General features: G+C 38.5%; 1 protein-coding gene across 5 annotated transcripts in view; it reads left to right on the top strand.

Moving 5' to 3' along the window:
- Window positions 1-16,977, top strand: part of LOC149309337 (charged multivesicular body protein 3) — a 61,133-nt gene that overhangs the window by 13,658 nt on the left and 30,498 nt on the right. For 4 of the 5 annotated variants that reach the window (XM_089532251.1, XM_089532253.1, XM_089532250.1 and 1 more), the window contains 3 exons: window positions 423-562; window positions 10,551-10,666; window positions 12,537-14,561. In XM_089532251.1, coding sequence (XP_089388377.1) covers window positions 423-562; window positions 10,551-10,666; window positions 12,537-14,076 — 1,796 coding nt within the window. In that variant the 3' untranslated portion in view covers window positions 14,077-14,561. Of the gene's footprint in view, window positions 1-422; window positions 563-10,550; window positions 10,667-12,536; window positions 14,562-16,977 lie in introns of those variants that run through there. The other variant, XM_089532257.1, reaches the window with a different exon arrangement.

Here is a 16,977-nt window from a genome sequence, read left to right as displayed (position 1 = left end):
CTTTACATCCAGTATCTCTGCAGCCATTAGTAACAATCTTGCAGGAGACAGTTGATTGTCCTGTACTAGGGAATAGGCTGAGGACTAAGTCTGAAGACTGGGTGATTCAGTTCATGGCTGAGGTGGGATTTGAACTTGGACTTTCACGATTATCTGTTAACAAGCTTTTGATTACTTCTTATGAGAACTATGAAAAACAGACAATTTTAATCAACATAAAAATAAAGTATCAACAGTTTGCATTCACTTCTGAGGAGCTTCATATAGATGTAAATACTGTATCTAATTTTGCTCAGCTCTTGAAAAAGCAATATACTGTACAGTCCCAGCCAACATCTCATCTGATTCCATGCCAGCATACATTTGACTAATGTGACCTTTGGATTTCAATATAATTGTTGTTTCTTTGTTTCTTTGCTTAGGAGACCTCATGGAGGGTGAACTTTACTCTGCCCTCAAGGAAGAGGAAGCCTCTGAATCTGTTTCTAGCACAAACTTCAGTGGTGAAATGCACTTTTATGAGCTTGTGGAAGATACAAAGGATGGCATCTGGCTAGTACAGGTATTAAATATATTCCTTTTGAAAGTAAATACTACCTCTGAATCAGCTCATGTTTCAAGCTGCATTCTTGGACAGAAGGATAGGGTACGGGTGAAGTGCTCTGAGCATTTGGTACACAACCTTTATACATAATTACAAATGGCCGTCAATACCCATGGGTTCTTTATCCACAGATTCAACCATCCTTGGCTTGAAAATATTTGTAAAATATTTATAAATCCCAAAAATTGAACCTTGATTTTGTCATTTTATATAAATGCACAATTTTACTATGCCGTTGTATTTAATGGGACTTGAGCATACATGGATTTTGGTATCCGGTTGGGAGATTGGGGGTGTCCTGGAACCAAACCTCAGAGGTTACCAAGGACCCACTGTACATTGCACAGTGAATGTCCCAGTCCTGAACTTATTAACTGGGAAGACTATACATTTACACACCATCTCTTTGAACACAATGACTACATCTGCACTGCAGAATTAATTCAGTTTGACACCACTTTAACTGTCATGGCTCATTGCTATGAAATTCTGAGAACTGTAGTTTGTTATGGCACCAGAACTCTGACAAAGAAGGCTAGATGCCTCAAAACTACAAATCCCAGAATTCTATAGTATTGAGCAATGACAGTTAAAATGATATTGAACTGGATTATTTCTGCAGTGCGGATGAAGCCCATGTGGATATGCTTATGACTGGACCACTAGAGTCATGAATTACAGCGCTTTATAAATAAAGGTTAATAATAATAACAACAACAACAACAACTATGTTATATTATTTTATGTCTTTTACCAAGCAATTACTAGTGAAACTAATATCTTGATCTCATGTACTTTTAGTAGCAAGTCTCACTGAATCCCATGGCTTTTATTCCCAGATAAATATATGCATTTGTATTAAAGGTATCAGTTTAAGCCAAGGGTGGAATCATGCAGCCCACAAGATGTTTTTGTAATGAAAGAGGATTTCCACTTCTGTCTACTCAAAACTGGGTAAATCATGTCTTTAGGGTGTATCAGATTTTCATTGTATTAAATTTTAGTTTAAACAGAAGAGGGTTGGGGTGTTCCCCCTTCATTTTAAAAGATTGGTGCCGACTCCAGGTAGCCCTGGGTTGAACATATCCCTCCCTCCAATTTGTGGAGCTTGCACACCAGTGATTTGATCCATTAATTGTGTTTTCATCTGCAGTTTACTTTTGCTGTTTGCTTTTCATTTTGTATCCCTAGTTACACCATTCCTTTGTAATAATTCTTCACCAGCTTTTCCATCTTTAACTGTGTAAGGGAGGGTTATAGCCAGTGCAGTTCCCATTGTTGTGGACATGTGTTCCTTTCCTGTTGGTCTTGTTGGAGATGTCTGTTGTATACTTGGGATCTTTTAACCTCTGGGCTTTTTGATGTGACATTGCAGGGCAATGGGAGACATTTATTATGGAATCCCTGTTCTATCCACCATCTATGCAAATAGGAATGGATGCATGGAATTTAGGTGCTGAGTTCACTTGACCTTTATTAGAGGGCCATTGTACAATAGCAACAGTACTCAAAATCATCTTACTTCACTCAGACATGTTGCTGAAAAGACATCTTTGCTTGAACAATTTGTGGATGAGAAATCACCAAGAATACCTATCCTCCACTACCTTGCCTAGATCCTGCAAGCCATTGCCCACAACCCCCCTGATTGAGTCTATCCGTCTGGTTTGTGGTCTCCCTCTCTTCTACCCTCTACCTTTCCTACCATTTTTGGTTTTTTTCTAGTGACCAAAGTACAATAGTCTCAACTCGATCATCTTTGCTTCTGACCTGTTCAGGAACCCATTTGTTTGTCTTCTCAGCTGTCCATGGTATCCTCTCTCCTCTTCTCCGGCATCACATTTCAAACAAACTGATTTTCTTTCTGTCTGCTTCCTTCACTGTCCAGCTCTCACATCTGTACATGGCAATTGGGAATGCAATGGCCTGGATGATTCTGACTCTAGTGCTCAGTTGTATGTCTTTGCACTTCAGTATCTTTTCCAATTCTTTCATAGCTGCCCCTTCCCATTCCTAGTCTTCTTTTTATTTCTTGACTGCCGTCTCAATTTTCATGAACAATCGGGGAATGTTTTTTAGAGAATTCAATGCATGAAAAACATGTGCAGTTGAAGAGTGCAGAGAAATATACAATCCACCTTGTTGTTATTGTTACGTGCTCTCGGTCCATTCTCAAATTATGGTAACATTAAGGCCTTATGATGCGGTTTTCTTGGGAAGATCATTTTTACAGGAAGTTTGCCATGGCCTCCCTTTAAGTCTGAGAAAATGTGACTTGCTCAAGTTCATTTAGTTAATTTCCATGTCTGAGAGGGGATTTTAACCTAGTCCATCTTTGAAACCACTACACCATGCTGGTTCTCATTTCCACTGTAGGGGAGAGATAATCCCACGCTGTTCCCAGACCTCCCAGCCAAGAGAGAAATTTCAATGGTAGCTCCCTCCACAAGGATTTAAGGAGCAGGTGCAGATGAATGTTGCAGAGGTGCTACATCACCAGCTCTGAGGAATTCCAGGGCTGGTCAAAATAAAATTTTTAATGATTTTCTTCTCTAACCAACCTCCTCCTAAACAAACACCAGAGAAGAGAATAATACTATAAGAGCAAACAATAAATTAACCTCCACCCTGATGGTAAGAGGCTAAGAGGGCTTAGTAAAAATTGGTGGCCCTAATACCAGAGCCCTGTGTCATTTTCAAAGGCTTTCTCTCTTATGTTTGCATTCAGCTCCTGATGTGAAAAACAGTACAGAGCAAAGATTTAATTCAAACGTTTCCTGGAAAAAAATGAGCACATACAAAATGAGGTGAACTTGATGGAAATGATGCAAACACACCTTCAGACAACCTGCTCGATAAATATCTGGTAGTCTGCCACCCAGACTGTAACAGTCTTCCCTATGTACTTGTTCTTCCCCATTCTGTACTTTAATTGGTTTTATAAAGGAACCAGCATAGCCATCACTACCTGCCCTCCAGCAGAAACAGTGCTGTACCATTCTGCTGCATCATGTCATTCCTTCTATTAAAGGATTGGCTTCTGGCTCTTTTCCTTCTTGCGATATATGAAGGTTATAAAAGGAAGAGATGAAGATGCACCTTAAATTGGCATGGAAGGAAGTCTTGTGTTAACCTTGTACTTTCCTTCTATTTTATGAAGATGAGATAAGAACTGAAAATAGGCAGGAGGCTAGAATTTCTCCCTTTCTTGCATGCAGTGTTTCAATAATTAAAGTGCAGATTCAGCACTGTTCTATTATTTATTTTGCCTTTTCCCTCAGTGTACATCACTTTATAATAATTTGCATTAGCCTGGTCGTCTGGGCATTTTTCGTGGTTCTACAATCCAGTTGTCCTCCTGTGCATCATTTGTGCAGGAAAGACTATCTCAAAAACAAAGTTTTGCCTCTTTTTGTTAAGGTAAAAGAACAGTGTGAAGTCAAAGGCTTTCATGGCCGGCATCCATAGTTTTTTGTGGGTTTTTCGGGCTATGTGGCCATGTTCTAGAAGAGTTTATTCCCCATGTTTCACCAGCATCTGTGGCTGGCATCTTCAGAGAATACTGGCAAGGAAGAGAGTGGGTATATTTATATACTGTGTAACTCTGGGTAGGGAGGAGTGATTCCCATGTTAATCTGTGTATTGTTCTGTGTTGATGGCAGTGCCTCAGGGTAGGAGGATATGCAAAGGGCATTAGCATCTGCTTAATTAGTGATCATTGTCTGTTGGGAAAGTCCATAACCCTGGCTGGTTTTCCATTTGCATTTCCTAAGTCCTGATTTTGCTGTTTTGCAGGACTGGTAGCCAAACTTTGTTTACTTTAAGGGTTTCCTCTTTCCTGTTGAAATTGTCCAAATGTTTGTGGATTTCAATAGCTTCCCTGTGCATTCTGACCTGATAGTTATTGGCATGGTCCAAAATTTCTGTGTTTTCAAACAGCATTTTATGTCCAGGATGGTTTATAACATGTTCTGCTACTGCTGATTTTTCTGGATGACCCAGTCTGCAGTGTCTCTCATGCTCGTGTTTGGACACTGCGTTTGATGGTCCATATGTAGACTTGTCCGCAGCTGCATGGAATGCGGTAAACTCCTGCGGCTGTGAGAGGGTCTCTCCTGTCCTCCGCTAAGCGCAGCATTCACTGGATTTTCTTGGTTGGTTTGTAAACCATTTGGAGGTTGTGAGGAAATATAGTTTTAAGATTATAGAACATGGTAGCATTAAATGGCAATGGTAATTTGCAAATAAATACTGTAGAGTATAAAAGCAAATAATTTCTAACTTCAGTTTGTGAATGTTTATAATCTAACTCTGTCTTAATAACCTGTGCTAATGCTAGCTACAGAGAATTATAGCCTTGTACTCTGCTCTAATTAACCTTAAGTAACCCGTCCAGAAGGGGCTATAGGTTTATAGAAGCATGCCTCTGAGCATGGTTTCCTAGCTGGATGAGGAGCCACATATAGGAGCCAGGTATCAGTTCCTATCTCTGAGGAGCTGCCTTGTTTATTGGCAACTGAAGAAGGGACAGAAAATGGGGCTCCATTTTGTCTGCTTTCCCTTCAACATCTACTCAGCAAAAATGACTGCTTTTTAAGGATAATGCCACACATGCAGTTTGCAGTTATGCTTTTATTACAGTTGGATCAAGACCTCCATACAAATAATGAGGTCTCTGTGGCTACCTTTCTGAAAAGCACACTGGACACCAGCAATTGCCTCAGTTTTACCCTGGGTAAATGTATTTCCTTGAAATATATAAACATTCACTTTCACATTCCCAAACTAGCCATTTATTTTTGTTGCTTATGTCTCTTCCAGTAGACACTCTGATTTACAGCGATATCGTAGGGTTTTCTGGACAAGTTTTATTTAAAGAACGTTTAAATAAACAAGAGAATGCAACTTGTTTAAGGTTACCCAATGGGTTTCCATTACTGAGCAGGTATTTAAACTCTGGCCTTCTGGAATCTTAGTTCTAGTCCAACACTCAAACCACTACACCACATTAGTGCCTATAAACAGGCAATACTTAAAAAGAAGAAGATGGTGGGGGGAGTAAGATTTCTGTTGAGACTGTGGTTCTAACTTCCACATTCTTATTTGCTATTATGGTATTCTTTACCTCCTGGTAAACAAAATTTTAATAGGCCTTCTTTGGTCATGTGGCACCCCTCCACATGCAATGTCTAGGAGAGTAAGAAAAGACCATATGGGGGTTATCTTGTATTCCAGGGGTGGTCACATTCCCATAATCCCGAGAACGCAGATATAGCTTTTGGGAACATGGAGGTGCCTCATCTATGCTGCCCACACTTTTTAAAAAAATAATATTATTTTATATATTAAAAAATCACTTCCAGTTTGGGGACAAAATGTTATTTTGCACTTGAAACTGATGGGGAACATGACAAAAAATGGACTCCTGCACCATCAGAAGGTATAGGTGGTACTTTGATAATAAATAAATAAATAAATAAAATTATTTTAAAATGGGAGGCGAGTCATTTGCATCCCATTAGGCTACACTTCCCCCATCTTTATCCTTTCTCTTCCTCCAAAACATGCTTCCCATTTTGAAGCTGCTGTTCCAGGCTGACTGAAGTCCTGAACTACAGTACCATCTTAGGGTGGGATGGGGATATATAGTGCGGCAGATTCAATTGGAAATGCTGTTTATTAATGGTACAGTTATGCACAGGCTATAGTGTTCTGTCAAAATGCATTTTTAATGGCTTCTGCCATGCACTAGCAGAATCTCCTTGATGCTAGTGTTTTTACTGTGATTCACTGTATGGCAGATTACCATCTAGATGGTTTAAAAATTAAAGTTCGTAACATCTCCCGGTTCTAAATAGCTTAAAGATAACACACATTTCCAGCAAAGGGTCTTAACTTCCAAGTAGTTAGATTGAAAACATACAAGGTAAATATCCAGAAAACTGGAAATTATTATGAAGTCTTTACTACTTAATAACATGTAATTTGAATATTGTTGTTTCCTAAGAGAATCATCATGTACAAGTAACTGTCTGGAATCCAAAACAGTTGCTTCCTATTTATAAATAATGCATTTATACTAGAAAATTTCACTCAGTGCAAATGATCAAAATGCAGTGGTATTTAGTTTGCACGATGACAGCTAGATACACTGTGGGCTGGTATCAGAATAGAGGAAGAAAAAACAAGCTGTGTTCTTTATCTTTTTTTTAATGTAATGTTAAAACAGACTGCATGTTTGGTATTTTACTGTTTGGAGAGAAATATGTTTGGGGCTCCCCTTAATGTTTTTGCTTCTGTCCATCTGTTTCATTTCATGCTATTCTAGTTCATATTTTCCATTTATGTTTGGCCATCTTCATGGAGCAAAGGTGCTAATTTATCCATGGGGACGCTTTGCAAGGTTGAGGCTAGTGTCTCTCTGCATCTAATGGGATCTAAAATGTATGGGTTGAAATCATTAGTCAGCCACTTAGCTTATAGTCACATGAGACATTCCTAAAATAATCAGAGTATGTAGAAACTGCAGGGCACAGTGAGTCATGCGTGATCAATCATGGCATTTAAAATTGCCTGTCAGGCAAAGCAAACTCCTATCTCTCTTCCTCCCTCTTGCTTCTATCAATCTTCATTCCCAAAATGGCTTATCTTCCTCACACATATTGATATTGTACTAAAGGACAGTTGGTGTACAATCTGCAGCAAGTCTTGGGCTTTCAAGCTCCTCTCTCATCTCTGTGAGCAGACTCCAGAGAAGACCACAAGGGCCAACTTTGCTGTTTTAAGCAAGGGGTGGGAGCCTGTCATTTCTTACCAAGGCCCACATTTTCTTAAGAGGTTATGTTACACTGACAACAAGCTAATCCTCTCCCACACTTTGTCCTTTAAGATCACCACCATGCATCTTTGTCTGTCAGTCACTTTCTTGAGAGGAAGGGAAACAATTAATTATCCCGAGAGAGGATCATGATTTTAAAGTCATCACTATTTCCTTCCTATACATTCTTTCTCTCTCATACACACCTACCTCATTCATTCATTCTCTCTCTATTTCTCTCTAACAGACACATTCATATATAAAATTACCAGCTTGCACATCTGTTTGAGCTGACAAGATGTGTTCTTCTACCAGTAATTCATTTAGCTTATGTACTGAGTCTCTTTTTTCCATCTAGCAAGCCAAAAAGACTGTCTAAGCAGGAACAGAGTGATCTCCCCTTGGTTTTGCATCTTACCTTGTTCCAGCAGGAAAGACAAATTGGGAAGGCGCAGTGACAAGGAACATAGGGTTTGGATTGGATGAGAGCCTGCCATGGACCAGCAGAGCTTCCATCCCAGATTTTTAAAAAATTGTTTCACATTGCATTCAAGTTTCAAAGACTCTTCTTGGCTAGTAAACAAGCCATATATCACGATCTAATCCTAACTTCCTTGACCAAGCTTTAATCTCATTAAATTGACTAGAGTTCCTTGAGCTTGTGATTCCGCAGAAATGTTCCTTTTCGTCCTCTTGCATGTAAAATAGGAGGGAAGGGGAAGAATGGTAAGACCAAGGTTTACTATGGTTTATGCTCACCAAGACTGCAGTCCCATGTGGCTCAGTGTAGCATAGTAGTTCTGCACGTGGACCTATGCTAGACTCAGCCATATACCACTTAGCATACAGCATCTGAAGCCCCATGCACCTCCATTCTGTGCCTCATGAGGAGCAAGCAAAATTGGAGAAGCCTCAGTCTGTGTTCTTGTAGCCAGACACAAAATAATGAGATCAGCACTGGGATTATCTAGGGTTCTCCAGTGGTCTCAGTGCTGAAGTAATCATTTCCTATTATTATTATTATTATTATTATTATTATTATTATTAACCTTTATTTATAAAGCGCTGTAAATTTCCTATCTGGCCATGGTGAAATCCATACACTTCTCTGATCCTGCCCACTCTCTATGAGGCATGGATTGGCAATGATAGGAGCTTCAGAGGCCGTAAAGTGAATCAAGGGTGCCTTCAGGAGCTTCAGAGAAGGGAAGGAAATGCCAGTCTTATATAGTACCCAGAAAAGGATATATGTACGCATAAGGAAATTTGCACATGCATATGTCACTAACAAGATGCTAGCTCATGGTTCTTGCCACTGTGTTTCAACATTACTTCTTAATTACCCGTTGTTTTTTATGCTGTACATCGAAGCAATTTTTTCTACTGTACATCAAAACAAATTTTATTCCTGCTGTCATGGTTTTATTGAATATTGTCTCTCTTTAAGAAGTGCCTCGGTGTTTGCTTGCTTGTTCGTTTATACCCTGAATTTATTTATTTATTTATTTAATATCCCACTTTTCTCTCATAAGGAAGCCAAAGTGGCTCACACTTTACATTAAATATAAGCATTAAATATAAGCTGCTTTAAAACCTTCATTTAAAACAATTAAAAGCACATTAAAACCTACTCATTGCACTACCCCAGCCAGGTAAAAACTGAAAATCTGTTTGAATATAAAAGTCTTGGCCTGTCAACAAAAAAAAAGCAGGAAGGTAGCTAACTGAGGCTCCACTGGCAGAGAGTTTGATAGCCTGGGAGCAGCCAAGCCCAAGGCAGCAGTAGCCACAAATATTAACTCAGGTTGGCCATTGCTGTGGGAGGAGGGACTGGTCTTCACCACACCATCCAGCGAGCTGCACCAGTGCATTGCTGGTAACTTAGAAGTGGCATCACATCACTTCCACTATGTTTCAGCCATTCAGGTAAAGTGAAACAAGATAAATCACCATTTGGGGGTAGATTTTTAGGTGTGTGTATGAAAAATTGTTCACCATTAGAAAAAAATGAATCCAAGGACAATGGAGGTATCCTGGTGGACTTGATGGATACACAAAAAGGGCACATAAAAAGGAAATGCACAATTTTCTCACCCGTTCTATTTGATATCATTACATTTCACTGTTTGATACTGTTTACAGCTTTATTATTCTTCTCATATTGTTCTTTTCATCTCAGCAGTATGGGAAAGAGAATTTTAATCTTAGCTGATCCAGTTTGTTCAATACTCTAGTTTAATTTATGGTATAGACACCAGGCAGTTGAAAGCAGTGACAAATCAGGGGTGTACCTGTTCTAATATATAGCATTTTCAGGTCCTGTGAAGCATACATGAGTAAATACAGAGAGGCTATGAGCTATACAGGGATAAATGAAAGCTACATGACCACTCCAAAAAACCTTATATGGACATTTACACTGGTGGGTGGGGGGGGAGGGGGTGGAATATATAAAACTAACTGCTCCAGGACTCATTTTATGAGTACACATTTTCTGAACTGGTTTCTAGTATTCCATTTTGCTTGGCCTTTCCCTTGTCTTGGAGCTGATGGAGAGCTATAGCCAGTGATCAGGATTCCTGGTAAGATTAAGCAGGTGTTTGGAAGCATGTGATTTCAAATAATCCATTGAGTATGATGTAGCTGTATGACTATGGACCAAAATATACAGCAGAAATAATCCAGTTTGAGACTGCTTTAACTGCCCTTGCACAATGCTAGGGAATTCTGGGAACTGTAGTTTTATGAGACATTTAGCCTTCTCCATCAGAGAGCTCTGGTGACACAATAAACTATAGTTCCCAGGATTCCTTAGCTCTGAGTCAGGGCAGTTAAAGTGGCCTCAAACTACTTTTTTTGGTCCTCTGTCATGTTCCACAGTGACTGCTGTTCTTCAAAGGGAATACCCCAAGCTAAATGTATTAAATAATAATTAAGGTCTGGTGATGAATATTTGAGTTTGATTTCTCACTTAATCTGGATTTAATCATAAACCAGTTAAGTAGCCTTTAAACTGGAAGTGGGACATATAAAAATATAAATAACAAAAATATCTGCTTTCTGCAATCTGAGCAAAGTCTTTAAATACAGGGTTTTTCCCCCCTAACATCCCTTTTATTTGTCCAACAGGTCATAGCAAATGATAGAAGCCCTTTAATGGGAAAAGTCCATTGGGAGAAAATGGTGAAGAAAGTATCAAGATTTGGAATACGGACAGGCACTTTTAATTGCTCCAGTGACCCAAGGTATGTTCCTGAAGATGTTGTAAATGGTTTCACATACACTTTTCCACTTTTATAGTGAAGTACCCCCTGTAATGGTGTTCATTTTGTGGAGTGCAGTATAGAAACACTCAAATAAATACTTTCATAAGAGATTACAGCACATTTGTATTCAATGAAATCTCCTTTATATTGGCCAAAAATAGGAACAGAGAATGAAATCTCTTTTGTGTATTAGGCAAAAATAGGAACAGAGAATACATGATCAATGCACACCTTTCTGTATATGTATACCAATCGTGAATGGAGAAGCCATATGTCTCCTTTCATAGTTGTCTGTGAATCTCCCTCCTCCTCCATCTCTGCTGTATTTGACAGAATTAATTGCTCTTTCCAGTCAGTGCTGGATTAGATAACATTTAATGATTATTTGTACATACTGATATATTGGAGAATAACTTTCCTTCTTCACAAGGTAGAAGTGTAGGATTTACCGGTATGATACAAACTAAAGATCTAATAGCAGCTTCTATTTTTTCTGTATATGTAATTTAGCTAGTATGTATGTAGAGCTACACATGCAAACAACTAGTCAGAACCTCTTTTGGATCTGCAGCTGATGTCATGTATCCTGTAATTCTACTGTTCAAAGAAAGAAGGTTACTGTATTCTGAAACACGTCAGCATATGTCAATAGTCATTAAATTTTTATCTTAACTAGCATTGAACTTTGATCCTGTCTTGTGACTGTTTTCTAGCTGTTTTCTCTACTGTGGCATTTAGAAATGTGACCTTTTTTTTTTAAACTATAAAGGACAATGTTATATCTACACATATAAACAAGGGGCGGATTACTGTGAGGTGTGAAAAATTAAATCCTAGCTCCCTCTCTTGCCAGTCAACTGTTTCCTGCTGCCCAGCTCATGGATGATCAGCTGGGGAGTGCAGAAAATTGAGCAGGACAACTTTAGTCTCTGTGGTTTATATATCAAACAGTTGAGGATAGCGGATGGGCTGCAAAATGCTAGCTTGTGACAGAGTGTTTGTTAGAAATCAGCAAAGCTGCTGTAGCACCATGAATTTTAGTAGTGGTTCATTACCATTGGAGTGTACCCAAAACTGTTTACAGGAGTGATAATCATAACACATAATTTCTTCCCTTTTCCTCCCACCAAACCATTTACAAGAAGCACCAAAGGAGTTTTGGAATGATCAAAGTGGAATTTCATATTTCACTAAAATAATAATAATAATAATAATAATAATAATAACAACAACAACAACAACAACAACTTTATTACGGCCATTTGGCCAGCACACTAAAATTATAAATAGATTAGTTAGAACTGTAAGACTCTAATCCATGTTTCAATACATTGGGCATATTATGCTCTCTCAAACTAAGGAAGGGGTTGTCCTGATAACACTGGGAAGCTAGAAAGATTTTTTGTAGTTTTGAAGTTCCTGTAGACAAAATGAATCTATTGTCATATTTTTTGTAGTTTTGGGGTTTCTGCAGAAACAATGAATCTGTTTTCAATAGTATAAATTCTTAAAAGTAGAAACAACTGCAATTCTTGTGGTTTTAGGAGTACAGTGGTACCCCGGGATACGAATTGACCGCGTTACGAAATTTCCGGGGTACGAAAAAGTTAGATTTAAAAAAACTGTTCCGGGTTACGAAAGATTTTTCGGGTTACGAAATTAATTTCGGCGCGAAATTTAAATCGGAAGTGCGGCTAGCGGCTTTCCAGCGGCTTTTCGGGTTGCGAAATGTATCGGGTTACGAACGGCGCCGCGGAACGAATTAATTTCGTAACCCGAGGTAGCACTGTACTTACTTTCTGTTTTACAAAGTAACCTAGCTTGACTTAATTTAATATTTTCTTTGTAGATACTGCAGGAGAAGAGGTTGGGTAAGATCCACACTAATTATGTCAGTCCCACAGACTAGCACATCCAAAGGCAAAGTGATGCTTAAAGAATATGGTGGACGAAAAATTGAGACAGAACATATTTTCAAATGGATAACAGCCCATGCTGCTTCTCGGATAAAAACAATCTTCAAATCAGAGCACCTGAAAGAAGAGTGGAATAAAAGTTATCATTATAGAGTGAAAATATACCTGTTTGCTAATTTAGACCAACCACCAGCTTTCTTCTCTGCACTAAGTGTAAAATTTACTGGTAGAGTTGAGTTTATTTTTGTGAATGTAGAAAACTGGGACAACAAGAGCCACATAGCAGAGCTGGGCATCTATAAGACCCCATCCTATATACTTAGAACTCCTGAAGGAATGTACAAGTATGGGAATAACACTGGTGAATTTATATCCCTTCGTGCCATGGACTCCTTCTTGCGTTCCTTACAACCAGAAGTTAATGATTTATTTGTTTTAAGTCTGGTTTTAGTTAACTTGATGGCTTGGATGGACCTGTTTATCACCCAAGGTGCTACTATAAAGCGCTTTGTTGTTCTTATAAGCACTTTAGGGACTTACAATTCCCTCTTAATTATTTCTTGGTTACCAGTCTTGGGTTTTTTGCAGCTACCTTATTTAGACAGCTTCTATGAATATAGTTTAAAACTGTTCCGATATTCAAATACAACAACCCTGGCTTCCTGGGTAAGAGCTGACTGGATGTTCTACTCTTCACACCCAGCTTTGTTCCTCAGCACATATCTGGGTCATGGTTTATTAATAGATTATTTTGAGAAAAAAAGGAGACACAATAACAACAGTGATGAAATAAATGCCAATAACCTTGAATGGCTATCAAGCCTTTGGGACTGGTACACTAGCTATCTGTTCCACCCGATTACTTCATTTCAGCATTTCCCCTTTGAATCTGATTGGGATGAAGACCCAGATCTTTTTCTTGAGCGCTTAGCTTTCCCTGATTTGTGGCTTCACCCTCTGATACCAACTGATTACATAAAGAACTTACCCATATGGCGGTTTAATTGCCTTGGTGGGCATTCTGAAGAGGAAATGATGGAACTCTCTCAAAGTGAAAGTGACTCAGACAGCGAATGCAGAGATGTCCCAAGTCACACCAGCGAGGTATCGGAGGATGAGCAAAGTACCCTTCAGAATCCCTGTGAGGGAGAACCTTTGTGCAATGCTGAGGCCTGTTCATGTGCCAAAGCCAGGTCATATGGATCTTCGAGTGCTACAGAGGATATGGAGCCTGACTGGTCAGTTTGGCCTGTTGGTATGCTACATTGTACAGAATGTGTTGTGTGTCTCGAGAATTTCAAAAATGGATGCCTATTAATGGGCTTGCCATGCGGCCATGTCTTTCACCAGAATTGCATTGTGATGTGGCTAGTTGGGGGGAGGCATTGCTGCCCAGTTTGTCGGTGGGCCTCTTATAAGAAAAAGAAGCCATACACACATCATCAGCTTTTGTCAAACCACAGCCCGTCTTAGCTGTGTGCTAATATTGCCCTTTGTAATCTTCCTGCATATTTACTGCTTGCCATTTAAATGTTAGTCACAAACAGACCGTGTGGTTTGAAGTTTTAGTTTAAATGTTAGTGCAGTGGAGTAAAAATAAACATAATGCTAATGTCAATGACAGAATCATTTGGTTGCCTTGTATGTTGAAATAATGAATACGTATTGTACAATTACATTCTTCTTTTACAATGTTTAGGCATTCAAAAGTTGAAATTTGTTTTTTGGTTTGTCTTTTTTTTGCAAGCACAAAAATCAAACATTTGTCAGCAAAAGTATATTTCAACAAATGTTTAACAGGTTAGCTTTGGGTGAACATGGAAATTTTAACACAGAATAATTGTTTTATTTAAATGTTTCTTCTTTTAGCTTTGTTCAGCACACCTCTGTTAAATAATGTATGGTCTGTGAGAATACATTTAAAAACAAATCCATGAAAATAAATTATTTTAAAAGAAGATTAGCAGTTTGTCATATTAATCATTCTAATAAAATTATTTTGTACCAGCCCTTCTCGCTGTCTCCCATTCAAAAGATATTTTTATTAGCTATGCTTGTATTTGCTCCAAGAATTGTGAAACACCTTGAGGATTCTCATGCAGACTGCATCAATTTACTAGTCACTCTTTATGTCACTGTTTAAAGCCGGGAGAGGAAATGTGCAGCCCTCCAGATGCTGTTGAAGTGTTTCATAGTTTTCCAGAGGGACACACATTTTATATCCCTACTTTATTGTGTCTGTGCATTGATGGTACTTTGTTGATAGCAAATAAATAGGGAATGTAATCAAGTTACATTTATTTAGATAAAAATGTACACCTTGCATAGTAATTTTTGGCTCTTGGCTCTTAGGGCTGACTGATACAGTAGGATAAACTGGTAAGCTTTACAGCAACAGATAACTTTACTACAGCTCTCTGTTCTCCATCCTAAAAAGGGACATATGCACATGTTAACCACACTTAGGTAAAATGCTTGGCCATGTGTTGCTGCTCTTTTGGAGGAGGGATTTATGTGTTTGTCATACACTGCACCCAGAAATTTATTTCTTGACGACTGCATGCCTCTTGTGATTATTAGTACATGACCTTGGGTGGAATTGATATCTTCCATGATCATTTTGCATTCCTGGTTGGCAGCTTTAGAGAAAAGGGGGGAGGATTTAATCTTAGGTCAATGGGGGGGAAGAGAATAAAATCCCAGTTAAGATAGGCCATACTTCATTCAGATAACTCTGGTTAGTGAGTGATTTAAATGTGCAATAAATAAAAGGAATGACTCCCTTCTCAAGTATAAATCCAAAATGGATGGAAGGAAAAATGAGTTTGTCTCTTCTGAAACACAAGACTGAAGCAGGTTTTACATGTATTGATACTTGTTTTTTTCTATCCTGTTTAGGATGTGTTATTGGTAGGAATGACTTGGTATAACCCGAGGATAACAAGTGTTATGTTCTACTGTATTGCATTCTTCATTGATGACATCTAAGGTGGATTATCTTGCTAATTTTTAGGTAAATCCAGCCTTGGCATAATGATTGTGCAAATGATGGGACTAGTGCCAGCATGATGTAGTGAGCATTGACCTCACTACATCATGCTGGCACTAGCCCCATTTCTAACATAAGTCAGAAATGACTTAAAGGCACAAGACAACAGTATTCTCTCTAGGCATTTCTAGATCCTCCCATGCAATTCTATGATATACACAACGGGCCTGCAGTTCTTTGCATATTAAGTGAAACTGTTAAACAAACTCATGTTAAATAGGGTGTTACAGTATATAGCTATCACTTGCCCAAATAAAACTGCATCATAGTGTGGTGGGCCCTTGCTCTTCAGTGGGGCTCCAACATACTTATTAAAAGAAGACTGCAATTGCAGTCCTAAATTTCTTTTGTGCTTAGTTGTTTTTAGTGTATTTTTGACTGATTATTCCGAGGTGGGGATCGGCTCAGCCTAACTTCAGTCCTTGTGATTCAGTTTTGCCTTATTATTTGGGGAAGGGACCTAGCCTAACCTAGTAAATTCTTTAAATACACACACACACACCACTCCTATTCCAGAGGCTGTGGGTACAGTGCTGAGAGAGAGCAGCCCCTACTTCAGCAGTGATGCTTTTACACACGCAAATCCCACTCCTCGTGTTTGCCAAGGGAGCATTTTTATTGTTTTATTTTTTATTTAATTTTAACATAAGAAATTATAAATTTTGTAACAAGAACAGTTGCAAACAGAAGGTAAGAATATTAAGTATGTATAGCATACCATTTAGTTCCTGTTCCCTGAGTAACAATATTAAATATTAAAACAACTTTGATTATGTGAGGGCATCTTTTCAAAATAAAAAATTAATAGCAGGTGAGCAAAATTGTAGAGACCCTCTTGATATATGAAGAAATGGGTCCCATGTGACTAAAAAGAAAACCTGCTTGACACTTCTTCTAATTATCCTGCTTGCAATCTCTGCTTTTTTGCACAGATGCTGTCTGCCAGACTCTTGAGGACCAGCTTTAGAACGAATAACTTGCTGCTGAATTCCAATTTCTTGCTTTTTTTTTCTAGCTACTACTATGAATAAAAGAAGGCCCTTGTGAAGGACTCTGTTTAGGGGTTACAAAAGTCAATCCAAGTGCTTCAATTAAATTATAATTGAGCAATCTTGAAATTCTGCAGGGACATGATTTTAATAGCCCTTTTTCCCTTCAAGCAAACTTTCTATATGTTTAATATGACCTTAATCTTTGAATTCTAAAAGCCCTTTGAATAGTTTGGGAGCTTCCCTCAAAAATCCAGAATCAGCAAGCTATCACCAGGCATTATAGTTATGAAGTGGGTTTTCCCACCAAATTTTAATTCCTTCAGAGTGATCTTG

Source organism: Sceloporus occidentalis, unplaced genomic scaffold (genome assembly GCF_023333645.1).
Source record: "Sceloporus occidentalis isolate IW3139 unplaced genomic scaffold, rSceOcc1.0.p SCAF_7, whole genome shotgun sequence".
NCBI lineage: Eukaryota > Metazoa > Chordata > Lepidosauria > Squamata > Phrynosomatidae > Sceloporus > Sceloporus occidentalis.
This window is presented reverse-complemented; position numbering and strand designations above follow the sequence as displayed.